We start from the raw sequence: 20,887 nt of genomic DNA, 5'->3' as shown, positions 1-20,887 counted from the left end.
ACTGGTAACTTTGTTCTTTTTCTAACTTTGTAAGTTAAATGTCTATCTTGTAAATTGTCACTACTTCTGATTTTTTTCATCTAAATATTTAGAATTAAATATTTTTCTCAAGTGCATCTTTAATTGCATCCCACAGGTTTTACTGTGTTCCATGGTAAAAATCACTTACTTTCTCATTTCCACTTTGTTTTCTTTGACCAGTGAGTTATTTAGAAGTATTTTTAAATGTCTAAACAGGGGCGCCTGGGTGGTTCAGTCGGTTGAGCGTCCAACTTCGGCTCAGGTCATGATCTCACAGTCTGTGAGTTGGAGCCCTGTATCGGACTCTGTGCTGAGAGCTCGGAGCCTGGAGCCTGCGTCAGATTCTGTGTCTCCCTCTCCCTCTGCCCCTCCTCTGCTCATGCTCTGTCTCTCTCTGTTTCAAAAATAAATAAAAACATTAAAAAAGATTTTTTTAATGTCTAAACATGAGATTTTTAAGGTTAATTTTGAATCAGTACAAAAATACATGGTTTATGTAATAATTTTTTTTAACTTTTTTGAGATTTGCTTTATAGTTTAGTACATGATCAGTTTTCATAAATGTTCCATGGTGCTTAAAAAGAATGCATATTCTCCAATTTTTAGTCATATCTTTTTGTTTAGATCAAGCTTGCTTTTTTTGGAGTTCAGGTTTCACTAGTGTTATATATATATTTTTTTTGGTCTGCTTTTTTTTTTTATTAAAAATTTTTTTTAACATTTATTTATATTTTTTGAGACAGAGAGAGAGCATGAATGGGGGAGGGTCAGAGAGAGGGAGACACAGAATCTGAAACAGGCTCCAGGCTCTGAGCTGTCAGCACAGAGCCCGACACGGGGCTCGAACTCACGGACCGCGAGATCATGACCTGAGCCGAAGTCGGCCGCCCAACCGACTGAGCCACGCAGGCACCCCTGGTCTGCTTTTATAAAATATTTACAGAGGAATATTAAAATATCTCACAATAATGGTGAATATGTCCCTTTCTCCTTGCAGTTTTATTGCTTTATCTATTTGGAAGCGATGTATAGATACAGCATGTAGTATAATAGGTAGAGCACATAAGTTTTGAATTGTTGTTACATAGTGAATTGACTGAATTGACTCATTTATCATTTTATCTCCTTCTCTAATCATTTTTTTTTTTTTTTTGCCCTAAAACGTATCCTCTCTCATATAATATAGCTGAATAACTTTATTTTGGGTAGGTTTGCCTGATTATCCTTTTTTATCCTTTAACTTCCTGTTTTCTCTATCTGTTAGATCTAATTCTTATAACAACGTTTAATCTAGCCTGACACTCTGATTTTTTTAAATATCTTAACTGAAGAGTTTAATCCATTTATATTATCGATAAGTTTGCTCCTCCTTATTTTATGCTTTTTTCTCTTTTTTTCTCCTTTTTTGCCTTCCTTCCTTTGAATTGAACAAATACATTTCTCATTCCATTATTTGTCTTTCTTATTTGGAGTCATATGTATTATGTTTTGTAACTACCTGAGAAACTTTAACACTCATACTGAACCTAAAGTTAACATCTTTATTCTTATTCTCAACAATATAAGCATTTTTAAAGCATTCCTTATTTTGCTTATGCTTTTGTTCAGTTTTTAGTTCCATCTTATTTATTTTTTGCTTGGTAATTTTGTAAATTAGTCATGTTTCCATTGTTTAATATTTTCTGTGTATAGATTCATCCTTGTGTTTACCAACATTCCTGATTGTAACTAGGCCCTTCCATCAGAGAAAAACTTTTCTTACCCCTAAAGTTCATGCTTTAGATATTGTTATAATAAGAGTATATGGATGGTAGACTCCCTTTTTGCTTGTCTAAGAACGTTATTTTGACCTCATTCTTTACATTTCTGTTGGCTAACCTATTCTAAGTTGGCAGTTAATCTCTTTTTGCAGCTTAAAGATATTCCACTTTCTTCTGGCTTCTGGCTTCCTTTTTGCTGTTTAGAATCTGACTAGTATTCTTTTGTGGATAATCTTTCTCTGGCTGCCTCCTTCTATCTACTATTTGTCTTTGTTTTCTAGAATTTGACGATGATATGACCCATGTTTAACTCAGTTATTGTAGCTTTTCTGTTATTTTTTCTGCTTGGGATTGGTTGTCATTGGGATTTGTTGTATCTTCTATCAATTATGGAAATGTTTTATGAATTCACAGTATACATTTTCTCCCCTTCACCCAGAGCCACTACCAATGCAGACAAATTTATTTGCTATCTGCTTTTATAGGGTAGATGTTTTTCCTAGTTTACTTTTTCCCCAAGAGTGAAGACTTTCTTGGGTTTTAGCTTTAAGCAAGGCAGTTCTCTGGTCTCACTCCCTTCCTACAAAGGCCCAAGACTTTATGCTTATTCCTCTGAGTACAGAAAGTAGGCAAAACAAAAGCTCTAGGTCATTGGTGTTCAACTGAAATTCCCGTCTAATAGCTTAAGCACTTACTAGACTCCTGCTCCTGCTTTATTTCTGGTCTCAGAGCATTTCTCTTACTTTCTTGAAAGCTCAGCAGTTTTGTTTCTTTGTTTGTTTGTTTAAGTTCATTTATTGAGAGAGAGAGCGTGCAAGCAGGGGTGGGGCAGAAAGAGAGAGAGAGAGAGAGAGAGAGAGAGAATCCCAAGCAGGCTCTATGCTGGCAGCACAGAGCCTGAACCAGAGCTCAAACTCATGAACTGTGAGATCATGACCTAAGCCAAAACCAAGAGTCAGACACTTAACCCACAGAGCCACCTTGGGTGCTCTGAAAGCTTACCAAGTTTTAAGAGGTATCTTTTTAGAGGATATATTTTTTGCAAGAGTGTTTTAGGACCTCTGCTGATAGAAATGGAAGCCTGTCTTTTGCTTTATAATAAAAATTTTCTCTTGCCTTTTTTTATTCCCACATAAACATCACATTTTGTTCCTTCTATTACTTCTTCCTACAGGTAAGCAGTAGGTCATCCAGTCCTAGTGTCAGAATGATCACTACCTCAGGACCAACCTCAGAAAAGCCAAGTCGAAGTCATCCATGGACTCCTGATGATTCCACAGGTGACCAGTGTATTTCCTCATTATAATTACGAAGCTGAATTTATCATATTTGTTTTCATTTCTTTGTGTTATGACTCTGATCTTTATAAAGGCAGGCATTTTGGGGGGTGCCTGGGTGGCTCAGTCGGTTGAGCATCCGACTTCGGCTCAGGTCATGATCTCATGGTTTGTGGGTTCAAGCCCCACGTCAGACTCTGTGCTGACAGCTGAGAGCCTGGAGTCTGCTTTGGATTCTGTGTCTGCCTCTCTCTCTGCCCCTGCTCTTCTCACGCTGTCTCTCTCCCTCTCTCTTCAAAATAAATAAACATTAAAAAAATTTTTTTTAAATAAAGGCAGACATTTTACAATAGGTTAGATTTTTATACTAATAAAATCAAATATTTAGCAATAAACTTAAAGATGACTTTATGAGTACTGAGATTGTCTTGCCCTCTTCATTTCCCCAGATACTTCATTTCCCCAGATACTTCATTTCCCCCCAGATACTAAACATGTATTTTGAACATGGTTTGATTTGGGGTTTTTACAGACAGGAAGATATTGTATTCTTGAACTTACATCTCTGATTTTCCTATTTTTGATCCATCCTACTAGATGATAGTAGTAAAGTCATTATTTTTTAAAGAACTAAAATCAGAATAATAATCCTCTTCATCTCAGTCTTTTGTTTTAAAGACACAAGATGCCAGTACCTCACTTCAGTGAAAAAAAAATTTCTGACCATTGACCTTTTGAATCGTTTTTAACTTGTAGGGAGACTGGTAGGGAGACTTCATTTCAGATACATAAATTTCTAGTTAGAAATTTAAATTTCTAAATTTAAATAAATAAATGTCTAAATTTTTAACTAGACCTTAAAAAGCCTATGAAGAGTCACTAAAATCCTTAACATGAATGACTAACTGGTTAAAATATTAGTATTAAAATCTAATGATGGGGGCGCCTGGGTGGCGCAGTCGGTTAAGCGTCCGACTTCAGCCAGGTCACGATCTCGCGGTCCGTGAGTTCGAGCCCCGCGTCAGGCTCTGGGCTGATGGCTCGGAGCCTGGAGCCTGTTTCCGATTCTGTGTCTCCCTCTCTCTCTGCCCCTCCCCCGTTCATGCTCTGTCTCTCTCTGTCCCAAAAATAAATAAAAAACGTTGAAAAAAAAAATTTTTTTTTAAAATAAAAATAAAAAAAATAAATAAAATCTAATGATGGAATAGGTTTATTATGGGCAAGCAGGAAATTATGTGCCATAGTGGAATTAACTTTTCCTTAGCATTAAGAGAATTCCTTAATAAATACTCAGCAGTATGGTTCTATAAAAATTTATTAATTACATGTTATTATGTCAGCGAGGGAAAGATGATCTCTTAGACCTTAGAAAATCAGATCATTTGGGATCTTGTATAAGATCAACTATGTTATTAATAGTGGCAATTAAATCCAAATTGAAAAGTCAGCTTTCTGTCTTTATAAACAAAAACACTACTTACAAATATTTATAGATATTTGGCATGGCTTAGTCAAGTTCATAATTTAATATAAAAAATTAACTGAGTAGCTTTTCTCTGTTTCGTGTAAGATACAACTATCTTTAGCCAAGGGTGTACTCTCTAGTTTTAGCAAGTTTAAATTTAGTGGTGGCAAAAACTCCTTTAAGTCTCACCCCTAGCATTGCCCAACCTAGGACTGTCCAGAACATTAACCAGTACTCAGCAGCACATGTGCAGAATTCATCATTGTGTGCTTCTCCTCAGAGGTACATAGGGAAATGCTCTTGACAGACTTGATCATTAACATTCAGGTACTGTTAGCTCTTTTTGGGTCTTCAGCCCTCTGGTGAGGGAGGTACTCAACTCGGCCTCCTGACTTCAGCCTAGACTGATCTAGACATACCAGTCACCATGTGGCAGATGTGAACTCATTAAAGTAAAATTAAAATCCTCTTACGTCCCTCTCACTTAACTGCTGTGTTTTTTCTGCTTCCCGTGTTCTTCCAACCTTCCAACCCCAGTCTCATTTTTTTCTTTTTGGGACCTAAGATACCACAAAATGCCAATAGTTAGAAATTGTACCTGGGTCCAGAATTCAACTGAAATTTGTCTTTGGCATTTTTAAATAATTTTTACTATAATTTTAAAAGTTGAGAGTGGTTTAAGCCTTATATTTAATGAAGTTCAGCTTTGCACTGTTTCTAAGAAAAGTATCGATGATCAAGCTAATACAGTAAATTACAGGGAAGAGATACTGGCAAATCCTTTTTCTTTGAAGGCCCCTGATTTAGGAAAAAATTACAAATGCATACATACATAGTTAAAAAAAATTAATCAGATGTTTTTACTTTAAAAGAGAAGGGATTTCTATGCATTTTCAGAGAAAAGTAAAAAGCATACATCAGTTTAATAATCACAGCACATAATGAGGGCCTTTGGGTTTCTATTTATAATAGTGGGGATAAAGACAGACACATACCCAAGAGCAGTTAGTGAGAGAGATGGCTAGACACAGTAGAGGGAGCCACAGAGGGGGAAAACACTCAATGTTTGCAAAGACAGAAGTATAAGACATGGAGCCCACTTCTTGTAATATTATTAGAGTCAGAATACTGGCCCATTAAAAATAAAAATAAACTTAGCATGCTTTATTTAATAAATTTAATAAACTACTATATTTGCAGTGTAAGCTGAGTACTTTAATAGTTAATAACAATCCTTGGCTTTTTTTTTCCATTCCCTGAATACTGTGAAACACTGGTATACTTAATTCTAAAATACATATCAGATACAGGGTATTTATTTAATAAGATACATCAAGTATGAAAGATTTAAAAAAAATTTTTAATGTTTATTTTTGACAGAGAGAGAGAGAGAGAGACAGAGCATGAGCGGGGGAGGGGCCGAGAGAGAGGGAGACACAGAATCCGAAGCAGGCTCCAGGCTCTGAGCTGTCAGCACAGAGCCTGATGGGGGGCTCGAACCCACAGACCGCGAGATCATGACCTGAGCCAAAGTCGGATGCTCAACCGACTGAGCCACCCAGGCGCCCTCAAATACCAAAGATTTAAGAAAGAGTAATAGGAATAGAAGTGTTTTTGTTTTTTTTTTTTAATTTTTTTTTTTTTAACGTTTATTTATTTTTGAGACAGAGAGAGACAGAGCATGAGCAGGGGAGGGGCAGAGAGAGGGAGACACAGAATCGGAAACAGGCTCCAGGCTCCGAGCTGTCAGCACAGAGCCCGACGCGGGGCTCGAACTCACAGACCGCGAGATCGTGACCTAAGCCGAAGTCGGCCGCTCAACCGACTGAGCCACCCAGGCGCCCCTAGAAGTGTTTTTAAAAGAGTTCAAGACACTTAATTTTTCCTATAAAGTCGGGGGGAAATAATTTTAAAAAAAAATTTTTTTTAATGTTTATTCATTTTTGAGAGAGAGAGACAGAGTGCTAGTAGTGGAGGTGCAGAGAAAGAGGGAGACACAGAATCCGGAGCAGGCTCCAGGCTCTGAGCTGTCAGCACAGAGCCCGACGCGGGGCTCAAACCCACGATCCGTGAGATCAAGACCTGAGCTGAAGTTAGGTGCTTAACTGACTAAGCCACCCAGGTGCCCCAGGGGGAATGAATGAAGGAATGAATGAATGAATTTAGAAAGAGAGAGAGAGAGAGAGAGAGAGAGCGTGTGAGCAGGGGAGGGTCAAAGAGAGTGAAAGAGAGAATCCAAAGCAGACTCTGCACTATCAGCATGGAGCCCAGTGTTGGGCTTGAACTCACGAACTGCAAAATCATGACTTGAGCCAAAACCAAGAGTCTGACACTTAACCAACTGAGCCACCCAGGTGCCCCAATCAGTTGTAATTTTGTGGAAAATAGTGTTCCATGGGAGCATAGTTTGAAAGTCTTGTTGTGGGTGGGGAAAGAATTGGTGAGGGAAATAACAAATTAAGTGTATTTCTTGTTTAACCATTTCAGGAAACATTTATGATAGTGTATATGATTTTAAGGTAGGTAGGACTCTACTAGGCAATATGCTGTTATTTTTCTTTATTGCACTCCGGTATTTAATAAGCATTACTTTTTCAATCGGAAAAACAAACTTTAGAATTTAAATTGCCTGTCCTTTCTAATGCTCCCATTTTATATCAGTAACAACAACGACTACAGTAATAGTAACCATCACCACCATGTGTTGACTGCATACCATATGCCAGCATTGCATGGTATTTCTTACATGCATTATCTTATTTCATCTGATTTAGCTTGGCTTTTAGAGTTACTTGCAAGCACATTCTCAATGGCTTTAAAAAAGGAAACTAGAATATTCATCAGTCAACAATAAATTATTGAGGTTAGTGAACCATCAAACTGTCCTAGTTTTTTATTGCATTGCATATAGTGCCTTACTGTCAGCCTGACCTTGTCTTTATCTATACCACTCTTTCAAGGAGTCACTTGTCAGGAAAAGGGCTGAACAGTTCACTTGTGTAGCTCATTTACTCTTTCCTAACTGTGGGAAGGCAGCTACTTCTGAAATAAAAAGTCCATATTACTTCACAGTTATCCTGCCTGCTTCCGGAGGCATAAATGTTAATCCCATGTGACTCATGCAAGTTATGACAGTTTACCTCTTATGAAATACAAACAAAAGCCGTCCAAACAATTTGGTAAAATCGACTAGTTGTTTGATTTAATCCATTTAACTGTTTCACACAGGACACTGAACTACAGTTTCCATATACCTAACTGTTCATTATACCTGTGTTTAACATACTCCCATCAAAAACATCTTTCATTTTCTGCAGTGATTCTCATTAGGGGAGGTGGGTTGAGGGTTCACACTAGAATATATATAAATTGAAGGTAATCCATTGGAAGAGAATGTATCTCTTATTTTCCCCTCTTTCTTCGTTAAAGAGCACGAATGTTCAAGGGGTTAACACAGCCTTACAGCAAACTTAGCATGGTCAAGGAAAGAAAGAGATACGAGCTTTGATTAGGTGGGGTGAGTGAAGACCAAATTTAAAAAAGGTCCCATACCACTGTTTTTGTTTTTAATTGAACAAGCATTTGTAAGCTTTAATATTATGTAATTTATAGCCAACTTAAATTGTATGAGAGTATGATTGCATTCTGATTATCTGGTAATTGGATGTTCTGTGTTTACCTTTAAATTCAGAAATAGACTCTTCATTACCAGTAGCAATAACTTTTATTTTATGTGTTGTTTACTTTAGGAACAAAATGCCAATATCTCATGAAGCTTTCTTGCTTTTTGTTTATAATTATTTATGATAGAAAATAAATAAACACATACTTGAATTCCAGATACCAATGGATCGGATAACTCCATCCCAATGGCTTATCTTACACTGGATCACCAACTACAGGTAAAGGAGTAGTTTCTCAGTGACCGTTTTTACTTTTTCCTTATAGAAAAAGTTTAGAGAATCTATCCAGAAAAAGTTTAGAGAATCTATCTAGAAAGCTATCTAAGCTAGAGAATCTTTCTAGAATCTACCTAGAAAGTGTTCATATCTTGTCATCGTATATTCATTTATTTATGCTTTTAGTTGGCTTCCCCAAACTTTCTAAATTCAAGTTAAAATAATTCATTCAGTTAAGTTAATCAAGTTTAAAATTGGCAAAATCATGTTCTTAACAATTGTCTTAAAATACTCCCATATCTTTAAGGATGCCAAGAATAGCATTTTTGCTCTTTCAGTGCACTACAATATAAAATTTACTTAAGCTCATTTCTACTTAGTAGATTTTGTAATACACTGTCACGTTCATTGTGACTGAAAATATAAGTAATACACTTCAGTGTCTCCTCATGAGTATGAGAGCCATAAACCCTCTTGGTATAATACGGTTTGGCAACCTGAAATGTAAAACCAGAGGCCAGTGATCACTTTAGTCATGATCCGCTATAACAATGAAAGTGTTAAAACCACAGGTGTGAATTTAAGCTGTGAGTGAACTCTGACAAAAGGACACTGAAATTTTCTAGGCCCTGGGTTAACACTTATTTTTAAAAGATCATTGCTTTAGTGCTATAAAAATATATCACAGTCACTATATTAACTCTCAGCTTGATATTGAGATTTGATTTAATTATGTTTTAACTTTATTTATTTATTTTCAGCCTCTAGCACCGTGCCCAAACTCCAAAGAATCTATGGCAGTGTTTGAGCAGCATTGTAAAATGGCACAAGAATATATGAAAGTTCAAACAGAAATTGCATTGTTATTACAGAGAAAGTAAGTTGACTGTTATGAATAAAAATAAAACACATTAGTATTTTGGGTCTAAAATATGTTAAGGTGAAATATTGTTTAAAGACATGAAAACTGTATTAATTTTTAGAATTAATCATTAAGCATGCACTTGACTTCCTTGAATAGCTTGGGGGTTGGGGTTGTGAACTCCCACTCATTCAAAAATCTGCATGTAACTTCCGACTCCGCAAAAACATAACTGCTAATGGCCTTATTGTTGACCAGAATCCTTACCAATAACATAAGCAGTCAATTAACATATATTTTATATGCTATGAGTATTATGTACTGTATTCTTACAATAAAGTAAGCTAGAGAAAAGAAAATTTTAAGGAAATCAAAAGGAAGGGGAAATACATTTGCAGTACTATACAAAAATCCACGTATAAGTGGATACATATAGTTCAGACCCATGTTGTTCAACTATATTTGTAACTTGAAGGTTCTACATATGTTCTGCCTTTCGGTTTGTAGCACCTTTTGGCTATTTTTATTGCAAAACTAAACCTTTTTGACTACATACATTAAAACTAAGGAAAATAAACTGGTGCTACATAAACATGTTTTATGTTCTAAGAATTTTAAAATTAAAAGCTGTTTAGATTTATAATTGTAAAGATTTATTGTTTCCTTGGACATAAGTGAAATAATTTGATTTACTAATGTTCACTTGTGCTTTATCTTAGAAACATTTTGTAGATCTGTTCTCTCCAGGTATCTGTTTAGGAGAATAGAATTACTTTATTTTATACCTGTGAGTGTTTTTCTTGGGAGTTTTATACTCACATGTGTCTTTCTAAGAGTTATGGAGGCTGCCTTCCTCGCTTTTTTAAGAACTACAATTCCCATACTCCTTTATTTGAAATTCTTAAAGAAACCCAAAACTTCAGTTTTCTTAAACATGAACCTCATGAAATTTTGTACCTCATGAAATTTTGTACCTCTGAAGCTGAGTTATTGTGGTAACTAAAATGAAGTGCTATAGGAAAAACTCATGGCAACTATATGTATATATGGTAATAGGATTCCCTCTATTAAGTTTAATCTAAATAAGTGAAAATTTCTTGCTTCCTGGAATAATTTCTTTTTGTACTTCCAAAAAAACAAACAAACAAAAAGTAGCTCCATCACAATTTATTGTTACAACAATGTAAATGATTTCAATTCAGTACCTTAAAAGCTTTATAGGAAATAAATATTAGAGTCTGCAAATTATGGAGCTAACTATAGAACTGTTAGTACTTTATTTAAAAAAAAAAAAACTTTCTTATTTCACATGTTTAACCTATACTTTTTTTCATATTTTATTCATTTGAAAGAGGAGTTCTGTGCTGGAAAAAATAAATGGTGGATTGAAGGAATGTGAAAACTATGATGGTTTCAATCAATTTTAAATACTTTATTTTTTTTTTAACGTGTATTCAGTTTTGAGAGAGAGAGCAGAAGCAGGGGAGGGGCAGAGAGAGAGAGGGAGAGACAGAATCCAAAGCAGGCTCCAGGCTCTGAGCTGGACAAGAGTTTGACATGGGTCTCAAACCCACGGACCATGAGATCATGACCTGAGCTGAAGTCGGACACTTAACCAGTTGAGCCACCCAGGCACCCCTTGAATACTTTAAAAATGAGAAGTATTACAAGAAAACCATTTGGAGGCTTTTCGTTATTCAGTTATATCCAGTAACTTCACTATAGGAGCTAATATTGAACATCTCCCAAATAAAAGAGGGCTTCAAAAAGTTTATCAGGCTATGAAAGTCTCTAAGGGTCTTTCCTGAAAATGTTCTTAAAAGTGAATAACTCATTTGAAAGTGGTACTTTGTATTGTTCTCACTGTTTTAAAATAAGAAACAGATTTAAGTTGATAGCATCTATTTTAATTAGCTTGCAAATGTTGTATTAGCCCCCACTTGGCACTGTGGTTAAATAAAACTGTGACTTCAAAACATGAATAAAAGTTCATGAGTGTAAAAGTGGAATGTGAATGGTAAAAACATCATGTTATTTTCCTGTGGTCAGAGCCCTTCCCCAGCCTTTTTCTTCCTACACAAAAAGGATACCAGATAAAATTTTCTGAAACTTTAATTATACCATTTTATCTGTATTCACTAATTGTCTAAGTAGAGTTACTTATTAAAATAAAAGGATTATGGTGTTTGTATGGGTAAACCAGAAGAGTGGATGCTAGTCTCCATTCTAGCCCGCAGTTACATTTGCATGGTGTCCCTGAGATGCATAATGACAGAGCCAGAATAAAAGTTCTAATTAGTTGAGCTCATTGGTTATTAGTGTATAAATTTTTTCTATCGTGTATCTTTTACTATATTTTATTATGTGGTATTTGTTTTTAGGCAAGAACTAGTTGCAGAACTGGACCAGGATGAAAAGGACCAGCAAAATACATCTCGTCTGGTACAGGAACATAAAAAGCTTTTAGATGAAAACAAAAGCCTTTCTACTTACTACCAGCAATGTAAAAAACAACTAGAGGTCATCAGAAGCCAGCAGCAAAAACGACAAGGCACTTCATGATTCTCTGGGACCTTCTTTAAAATATGCAAAGAAAGACTTTTTTTTTTAAGGAAAGAAAAGCCCTTCTAATGACAATTCGTGAGTGTTAGCTTTTGGGCGTGTTCTGAATGCCAACTGCCTATATTTGCTGCATTTTGTTTCATCGTTTATTTTCTTTTTCTCATGGTGGACATGCAGTTCAACTGTCTCCTTGCATAACATGGGGGCATCTGTGACTTGAATAAGCAGCAGTTCTCAACTTCAAAACAGATGCAGTGAACCATGGCTATATATGCATGCTCATTGTGTGAAGGCTAGCCTAACAAAACGGGGTATCAAACTAGCTGCTATGTGCAAACATCGCCTTTTTTCGAGGTGGAACCTCAAGAATGATTTTGTTCTTGTATCTCATCTCAAAAAACAAATAATTTTTTTTTTCCAAAAGATGGTATATACCAAGTTAAAGACAGGGTATTATAAAATCTAAAATAATCAGTGGTACATTATAGAAATGCAGAACCTTTAGAGATAGTTCCAAAGTGAGGGCTCTGATGCCAGCATCCTTCAATCAGTACTGAACTTAGTTCCATCCATAAAATATTTAAAGGTAAGTGGCGGCTGCTGTATTTAATAAAAGCATATTTCATTGGACTGAAATTATGATACATTGAACAAAATGGAACCCTTTTTTTAAGATATAAAGATTTTTAATTCTGTGATTGTGTGTATGTGTGTTGAGACTGTAAAGACTTTATGACTCTAATATTAATATCTCCTAAATGAAATTAAAAGGTAAATGAACACGATCCAGCTTAAATGATCATTCCTTCCTGCAATGATTATTGGATTGTTGTAGTGTATATTTGAAAAACTGAAGAGAAATGATGGAAAATGGAAATAATTGCTCCAACTAAAAGGCTTGGGCTTAGATTTCTTTTATGATACCAAAAGAGTAAAAAATAAAAAAAAAAACCTGGCAAATCAGGAGAAGTTAGTAAGGAAGTTAAAGAAGTAAATATAAATTCATCAAGTATACTCTTTATCAACATTGGAATAATTAATTTTCCTTACAAGCCCATCCTAGAATGCCTGCTGCCTTTCAACACTTTTAAGGGAATTTCAACACTTATAAAGAGAAAATTTATATTGTTAACAATAACTTTGCTACCGTAAACTTTGAAAATAAAAGTAATAAAAAAATTCATTGAAATAATAGACTATATAAGCTCTATTTTTTCAGTTGGTATTAAAATAAATCACATTTTGATACCAGTACAAGGTGTCTTTTAAATAAGGATGTCATCAACCTCATTTTTATAGCATTAATGTTTTATGAAGAGAAAATTAAAAATGAAAGCATAATTTCTGTGATTATTAGAATTATATCATGATTGTATTGTAGTTCTGCTCTGTTTCAGATAAGCAAGTTGATCTAAGAAGTTATCAAAACTATTCTTAAAAAATGCTAAAGCAGGTAACTTTTTCTTCTGTTATTTTTTTCCTCCTTCCACTGAGTTTTATAATGTATTCCTGTGTATACAAGCAATAAAGGTAAAGGACAGTTTGTACTAAACTGTGTCATTTTTAGCTTCCTCAAAATCTATTATTAGAAAGTTTCCAGTAAATAAATGTCTACCATTGCTTGATGTAAATGAAAGAAAGGTTATCATTCCCAAATAATTTGATTACCTAGCTGAAAGTGATACTGGTCTCAACACATTAATAGTAAAATAAAATTGGCACAGAAAATACCTGTAGACTAAGGAAAAGTATAACTCCTAGCATTGCTGCTTGTTACATACATGTGTCACTTCACCAAGAGGGACCTAGTCAGTGTTTAGAGACTTTTCTGATTATCTCAGAGCACAAGACATTCAAGTGTGGATGCTAATGCTTGACTTCAGATTTTATTTTAGTCATTAATGTGTTTTTACTATATATCATATATACTTAAAGGGAAAATTTATTATTGTTACATGTAATCACTTCATAAAAGTCTCAAGTAGGAAAACGAAAGAAAATAGTAGTGTTACGTCATGGTACCAAGTACAAAAACAGGCTCTTGAACACTTGCTTGTTTGTTTACAGTAAGTTCCTGGGGGTTCTCAAACAGTAATTGTCCTAGACACTGAGTGCAGCTCAGCCTACATGGTTTGTAAGTAGTTGTGTTGCAAAGCTCATACTTTTTAAGTCCTGATTATCCCTGATGGCATAAAAGTGCAGCAGGGATCATTAAAATCCACAGCTAGTTTTATCAGCATCCTCACCCATTAAACCTCCAAACAGAGACTAATAAGGAGCCAAAATTTTTATTGATTCTGGTTTTACCTTTCACTCTAACCCTCATTTTTGGGTGGAAATAGCAAAAAGACAAGCAAGTGGCTCAAAGGCCCCCCTCTAAGAAATTCAGAATCTCGAACAATACCTAGTTATATTTTATTCTCCAGGGAAAGAAAACAAAGTCTAGAGAGAAATACTCAGCAGTAAAAGTAACTTTTCTGAGTCAAATGAAAATCAGTTAAGACTTGACTTTATAGCAACACCACATAGTAAAGAGATTTGTTTAAAAGTTGTTTACAAATGTTTGACTCTTTTTGCTAAAGCATTTTGGAGTATTTATTGTCTTTTTTTTCCTCCAAGCTTCTTTTATGTTCCTAGTTTCCGCTCCTGCCTGTAGCCAGAGATCATAGGTTTTGCCTGTGAAACTTTTTTCTTTCTGTTAAGTGTATGGTTTTCAGCAGTCAACTCCTCTTCAAATGGTAGGAAGTCCCACTTGTATCATTCAAAACATTTTATGTAAAACCATGTAATGCAGAAATCCTTGTGCATACTGTATAATTGAAGGAAGCTTTTTAGATTATTTTTGTTTGTAATAAAATTCAGATTGTTATTCTAAACTTGTTTACAAAAATGGTTAATGATTTATATCAGCAAATAAGCTGTGAGGTGTTCTGCTCTGCAATATGTTTACCTCACACAAAGTCAAATAAAAACTGAGTAGTGAGTATTCTTACAGTACTCAACACTGTTGTAACATAATCATGATTTTTGAGAAGCTAGATGATTGGCCATTTAACATAATCTATCTAACCATTCAAAGTTTTTGTTAAATGGGTGCTCTTCACAATTTCATTAAATCATGATTTATATGAGGTACAACATGGTATATACATCACTGAGTGATTCTTCTCATTAGGAAACTGGTTTCCTGTAGTATATCTAAGTTACATTAAGCATTTCATTCCATTATCTACCTACTAACCCCCCAACCAGCACCTGTGTGCACATATACACATTCTTATAAACTCGATCTTCATTTTAGTAAATCAGCTCATTGATTCACTTATTTCTTTAACAGATATTTATTGAGCATGTATTATAAGTGAAGCCCATATGGCTAATGCCAAGTTACATGTTCTCTTTAGTCACATGGTAGTTAGATTGTACTCCCATTTCACAGATGGAAAAATGGGCTCCTAAATGTTAAGACTTGGGCCTGAGTCTACTTTTCCCCCGTCAGCTGTTTTAGGCAGAATCTCATGCAAGGGGACTCTGTAGCCACTATAAGCCCATGATGTGAAGAAGAGCATGGGAAAATGTGTAAACTGAGTAGCAGATGGTCAGTGGGGGAAGGGGGGGATTTGAGGTAACTTGCAGGCACAGAGGCTTTGTGACCACTCTATAGATCACAACAAAACCAACACTTTATTTTTTTTTAAGTTTATTGATTTATTTTGAGAGACAGAACACAAGCAGGGGAGAGGCAGAGAGAGAGAGGGAAGGAGAATCCCAAGCAGGCTCTATCTGTCAGTGCAGAGTCCAACACAGGGCTCCATCCCACAAACCATGAGATCATAACCTGAGCCGAAACCAACAGTCAGATGCTTAACAGACCGAGCCACCCAGGTCCTCTAGCCAACACTTTTAAACCCAAGTCTGTGCTCTATACCACTTTGCCATAATTTAAAACTTGCTGAGTGCTTCAGTTTCCACATTATTTATTCAATGTGGTGGGGTGTCGTCACTCTTTCACTCCCCTCAGCTGAAAGACCTGCTAAAAATGGAAATACGAATAATGATATTGTGAGGCTTGGTCTAGAAAGATTTGTTCTCTGCTCTTAGGAAAGGCTTAATTCAGGCTTTTCCATTTTTAGTTTGTTTTGTATTTTTGTTTTTACCTCTTTGTTCTTTGTCTTTTAATTGGGATGTAATATTTACACACTAAACTGCATCCACTTAAATGAGTGCAGTTTACTGAGTTTTGACATGTGTATACACTTGGGAGTCCATCCAACAAGCAAGATACTGAACATTTCCGTCCCGCCTCCCCAGGGTCTCCCATGTCCCTTTGTAGTCCTTGCCTCCCTCCACTCTAGGCCCTAAGCCCCAGACCCTGATGTGCTTTCTAACAGTATAAATTCGTTTGCATTTTCTAGTTACATTAATGAAATCATTCAATATGTATTCTTTTTAAGCTTTTTTTCCTCCTCTTGAACAGTTGTTTTAATTCCTTTGACAGGAAATTTTAATTAAACCACTTTTAGTGATACTTGAAAACCTTTCAGTATCAGTCTTCAAGAGAAAACATAGGTTTTAAGAGGCTATAGATGTGTCCATTGTGGCCAGCTTGATTGTGCATTGTTGTCAGGTTCTGAAACATTTAAGATTGCTTTATTTTTGTTTTTAGGGAACCTTAACACTTTGCTTACAAAATCCCTCGCATTGTTTGGTAAAGTAAGCCCGTTTATCTCTGTATTTGGGTGTTAGAAATGCAACATGGACATGGACAGTAGCACATTAGTAGGTTCATGGTAGTTTTCAGGAAATAGTCATTGGCCAGTGTCACTTTTAAAAAAATCCTGCTTTTCATTTTTATTTAGATTGCAGCTGCTTTTTTGCTCGTTCAAAAACCTGGGAGACAGTATTCTAACTGAACAAAACAGTCTTTGGTAAAAAGTATTTGATAGGGATCTCTCATACTGATGCTCTCTGTGGTCCTGTGTACTATTGCGGTGCCCGTGGGAATAACTAAGATGACATTGGTAGATCATGTACTGCTTACTGCCGGGACCTGTGTTCCTTTTCCATCAGTAATGAGTAACTGCTCTCAGAGCTTCTCATCCCTGCCATGAGGTCCCACCAAAACTGAGTTTGTTGAAATGACCTGCCCTTGATGTCAGTTTTTTCAGTGAAATCATTTCCAAGTAATGAAATGCATTTTTTATCCTGTAATTTAATGGTCAGTGATATCTTATAGATGCCACATAACATCACGATAATTGCTTTGAGTACACCAGAAATCTTCTGAAAAGCAAAAGTCATCTGCAAAATGCAGTTGCTTCTCAGACTTATTGTCTGTTTCTCTTTGTGGAATCTCTTCTTTAGTTATTAAAGGAACGACTACATTAATCATTGATAACTTTACCAAATTCAAATTAGAGAATGAAGAAACCTAAAAACAAGTGTAACTTTTTTGTGGTTGAAGAAAAAATGCTGATATTCCCTCATACACCTTTTTGACTTTTAATCCATTTCCTGCAAAGATACTTACCTAAATATCCATATGTCATGAGCATATTACTTGCAAAAATCAGTACCATTTGTTTCTTTTGCATATACCATGAGAACCTTTTAACAGATATCATTTAAGGATTGGAAACATGTCTTTATTCTGTAAGCCACATATGCAATTTATAATTTATATGCTCACAAACAATCTGTTTCTGTACAGTAGGGCTAATATATACTAGTACATTGTTGGACAATAGTCTTAACTTCAAAATTCATACTAAAACTCATGTCTGACCACATTAATTCTGTCCTCCCATTCATGATTCCACATTTTATGTATAGGACTTGAGGAAGTGGTACCAAGTTCCTAGACCTAAGCTGAATATTTCTTCCCTTTTCACTTTTTTTTTTTTCAGCAATATCAGAAAATTCCCCAGTCTTGGTGCTGCTGCATGTAGCCTATGATTCATAATGACATAAATTTGGATGCTGCCCAAAATAATGGCTTCTATGATAGTTTTGCTCATCTGCATCCTGGCCAAAGAGGAGAGGGAAAGGGCAAGAGCACCAAAGGTTCAGGTCACTTATGGTCACATCCATTTGCCAGAATTTAATCACACACCTTAACCCTACCCTCTTTGAGGCCTGAAATGTCTGTATGAATGGGCAGCTGTGTGCCTAACTGGAAGGGAGGAATTCAGTTACAAACGAAGGATCAAGATTTAGAGGACAATGAGTAGCCTTCTTCACACTCTTGGAAAGGAAAATAGACCACTGCCTCCCCCATTTTCTCTGCCCCTGTTCTCCACAATAAAAATGGAAATAGGAAAAGCTGGCCCCTCACAAGAATGGACATTAATGTAAAAATCCAATCAATATGGTGTATAATACTTAAAGATTTCCCTATATTTACAGTTGATGCAGCTTAGAAAAATAAAACTTCAGAGGCGCCTGGGGGACTTAGTCGGTTAAGCACCAACTTCAGCTCAGGTCATGATCTCGCAGTTTGTGTGTTCAACCCCTGTGTCAGGCTCTGTGCTGACAGCTTGGATCCTGGACCCTGTTTTGGATTCTTTCTCTCTCTCTCTCTCTCTCTCTCTCTCTCCCTCCCTCCCTCCCCCTCCCCTGCTCGCTCTCTGTCTCTCTCAAAAATAAAAATTTAAAAAATAGTATGTTTAAAGAAAAATAAAACTTCAAAATGTGAAGTTAGAGCACTTTAGTTAGAACACTGGTTGGAAATCAGACTTGAAGTAATTTAGATATTCAGTAATGACAATCCACCTTAGAAAAGAAACTTTATATCTCGAATGAAAGAAGTAATAGAAACTTTGGTAGAACAAATTATGAGAAAACAAAATTAGCCATATTATGAGGAAAAAAATTTTAAACTTGGAGGTATCATAAAGAAAGTAACACTTACTAAGTGTATACTATGTTTTAGGCATTTTGTAAATGTTACTCTTGCTTTAGAAATAAAGTGATGAACAGAGATGTTTAAAACTTGCCCAGCTAGTAAATGATGGGCTGCAGTTCAAACCCAGGTCTTCTTAGCTTCAAGGCTCACAAAAATCTCATTTTAATAGTTTAGAACTTGGAATACATTTTCTTATAGACCTAATAAAGGGGAGGAAAACTAGGTTCCTAAGCATATTTATAAAAGTCTGGTCTTTAATGGAAATGAAATCATAATGCCATTGAATGGAACAATTCCAACAAAGACTGTGAGAGAAAATACTAAAGTGACATGGTGGTTGTCTTCAGGTATTGACATTGTGGTAATTTTTTTCCTTTTAAGAGTTCTTTAGCTTTTTATTGTTTTCTGCATAGTAAAAATTAAAACCAGGAGGACAAAGCCTTACACAAACCATGTTTCTTTGGCAGGAACTCAGGGCCCTTTGCCATGGGCACAACCATTGGACCCCTTGCATGAATCCTACAGGGGCAGGAACTTCCCTTCCCACTACTGGCCCCAACCTGGATCCCTGCAGGTAGGGGTGGACCCAAAGGGAGTGCTTCCAAAGGTTGTCCCATGGATTTGGTGAAGATGAAGCATAGTCTCAACAAGAGGAGTAAAAAAATAAATAAATCAGAACTTTAATGGCTTTAAGTTTATTATTATTATTATTATTATTATTATTATTATTATTATTATATCAATGCACACTCTAGGGGCGCCAACCTTCGAAATTCTGCTTCACAATGACAGGTTATTATTCAGGGATATAAACTTTTATCCAGTTCCTGAAGTGATTCTGTTACACCGACAGATTTGAGAATTACGTATACCATAGAGTGGATAGAAAGGGTATTGCCATTGTCAACTTTCTAGATTCTAACCCATCTAGTGTTGTGAAAGCTGAGAGGCGGAGTGTGACATTGTGATTTATAATAAATTCTATATTTGGTCTTCTTCCCTGTTTCTGGTACACAGCACCTAAAACCTTTGAAATTCCTTAAGTGGTGAGAACGATAAAGATGTCTTGTTATGGTAATGAGGCAATTTTTGGGAAAGCCCCTAGATGAGAATGGGAGCTAGTTGCCCCAGAAGCCAACTACCCAGTTAGAAGGTGAGAAAACTTAGCCCCACCCAACCCCCACCTTCAGGGAGGGGAAAAAGGGCTGGAGGTACGGAATTCAGTCACCAAAGGCCGATGATTTAATTGGTCATGCCTGTGTAATGGAGCGCCCCATAAAAACTCCAAAAGAACAGGGTTCATAGAGTTCCTGAGTTGGTAAACATGTGAAGATGGGGTGGGAGTGGGGAGAGTGATGCACACAGAAAGCATGGAAACTCTACACCATTTCCAAATACCTCTCCCTGTGCATCTCTTCTATGTGGCTGTTCTTGGATTATCTTTTATAACAAACTGGTGACCTAAAAAGTAAACTGTTTCTCCCAAGTTCTGTGAGCTGCCCTGGCGTACTAATCAAATCCAGGGAACAGATGTTGGAACCTCTGATCTATATAGCCAGTCAGAAGCACAGGTGACAACCTGGACTTGCAATTTGTGCCTGAAATGGAGGGGGGCGGGGGGCAGTCTTCTAGGACCGAACCCTTAACCTGTGGAGTCTTATACTGTCTCTTGAGTAGATCACATCACAATTGAGTTGAATTGTAGGATATCTGGCTGGTGTCAAATTGTTTGGCATGAGGGGAAACGCCCACACATTGGACTCACAATCATGAATGAATCTGTGAAAGATAAAATGTGCCATATCCCTGAGATACACAAAAAGTAGCTGCATGGAGATAAGGAAAAGATTAGGAAAGATGTAGAGACAGAGCTTCAAAAACTATAGAAGGTCAACTCAATGTCTTTAGGTAAATTGAGCCTGGGGGAGAAAACTGCCTTTTCTATATAAGGAGGGATATCTGAACATCAGAAATTCAAGAAGTTTTGAATATATGAACTTTGTCTTTTCCGCCACTCCATTCTCTATAGAGGAAGCATAAAAGTAAAGGTGAAATCAGAAATCATTTTAGAGGTATACTGTTACACAATTATGTTTATCACAGCATCGAGTTTTTAAAAAGCAACCTAAGGGGCCCC

General features: G+C 36.1%; 1 protein-coding gene across 7 annotated transcripts in view; it reads left to right on the top strand.

Annotated features, from left to right (window-relative positions):
- The window catches only part of MAP3K7 (mitogen-activated protein kinase kinase kinase 7), a 96,835-nt gene that overhangs the window by 65,397 nt on the left and 10,551 nt on the right, over positions 1 to 20,887 (top strand). For 2 of the 7 annotated variants that reach the window (XM_042986814.1, XM_007076935.2), the window contains 4 exons: positions 2,956 to 3,061; positions 8,364 to 8,425; positions 9,184 to 9,299; positions 11,666 to 14,674. In XM_042986814.1, coding sequence (XP_042842748.1) covers positions 2,956 to 3,061; positions 8,364 to 8,425; positions 9,184 to 9,299; positions 11,666 to 11,846 — 465 coding nt within the window. In that variant the 3' untranslated portion in view covers positions 11,847 to 14,674. Of the gene's footprint in view, positions 1 to 2,955; positions 3,062 to 8,363; positions 8,426 to 9,183; positions 9,300 to 11,665; positions 14,675 to 19,217; positions 19,431 to 20,887 lie in introns of those variants that run through there. The other 5 variants (XR_006217746.1, XR_006217745.1, XR_006217744.1 and 2 more) reach the window with 5 other exon arrangements.

This window comes from Panthera tigris, chromosome B2 (assembly GCF_018350195.1).
Source record: "Panthera tigris isolate Pti1 chromosome B2, P.tigris_Pti1_mat1.1, whole genome shotgun sequence".
Taxonomy (NCBI): Eukaryota; Metazoa; Chordata; class Mammalia; order Carnivora; family Felidae; genus Panthera; species Panthera tigris.
The sequence above is the reverse complement of the archived record's forward strand: the minus strand, read 5'-3'. Positions and strand labels throughout refer to the sequence as shown.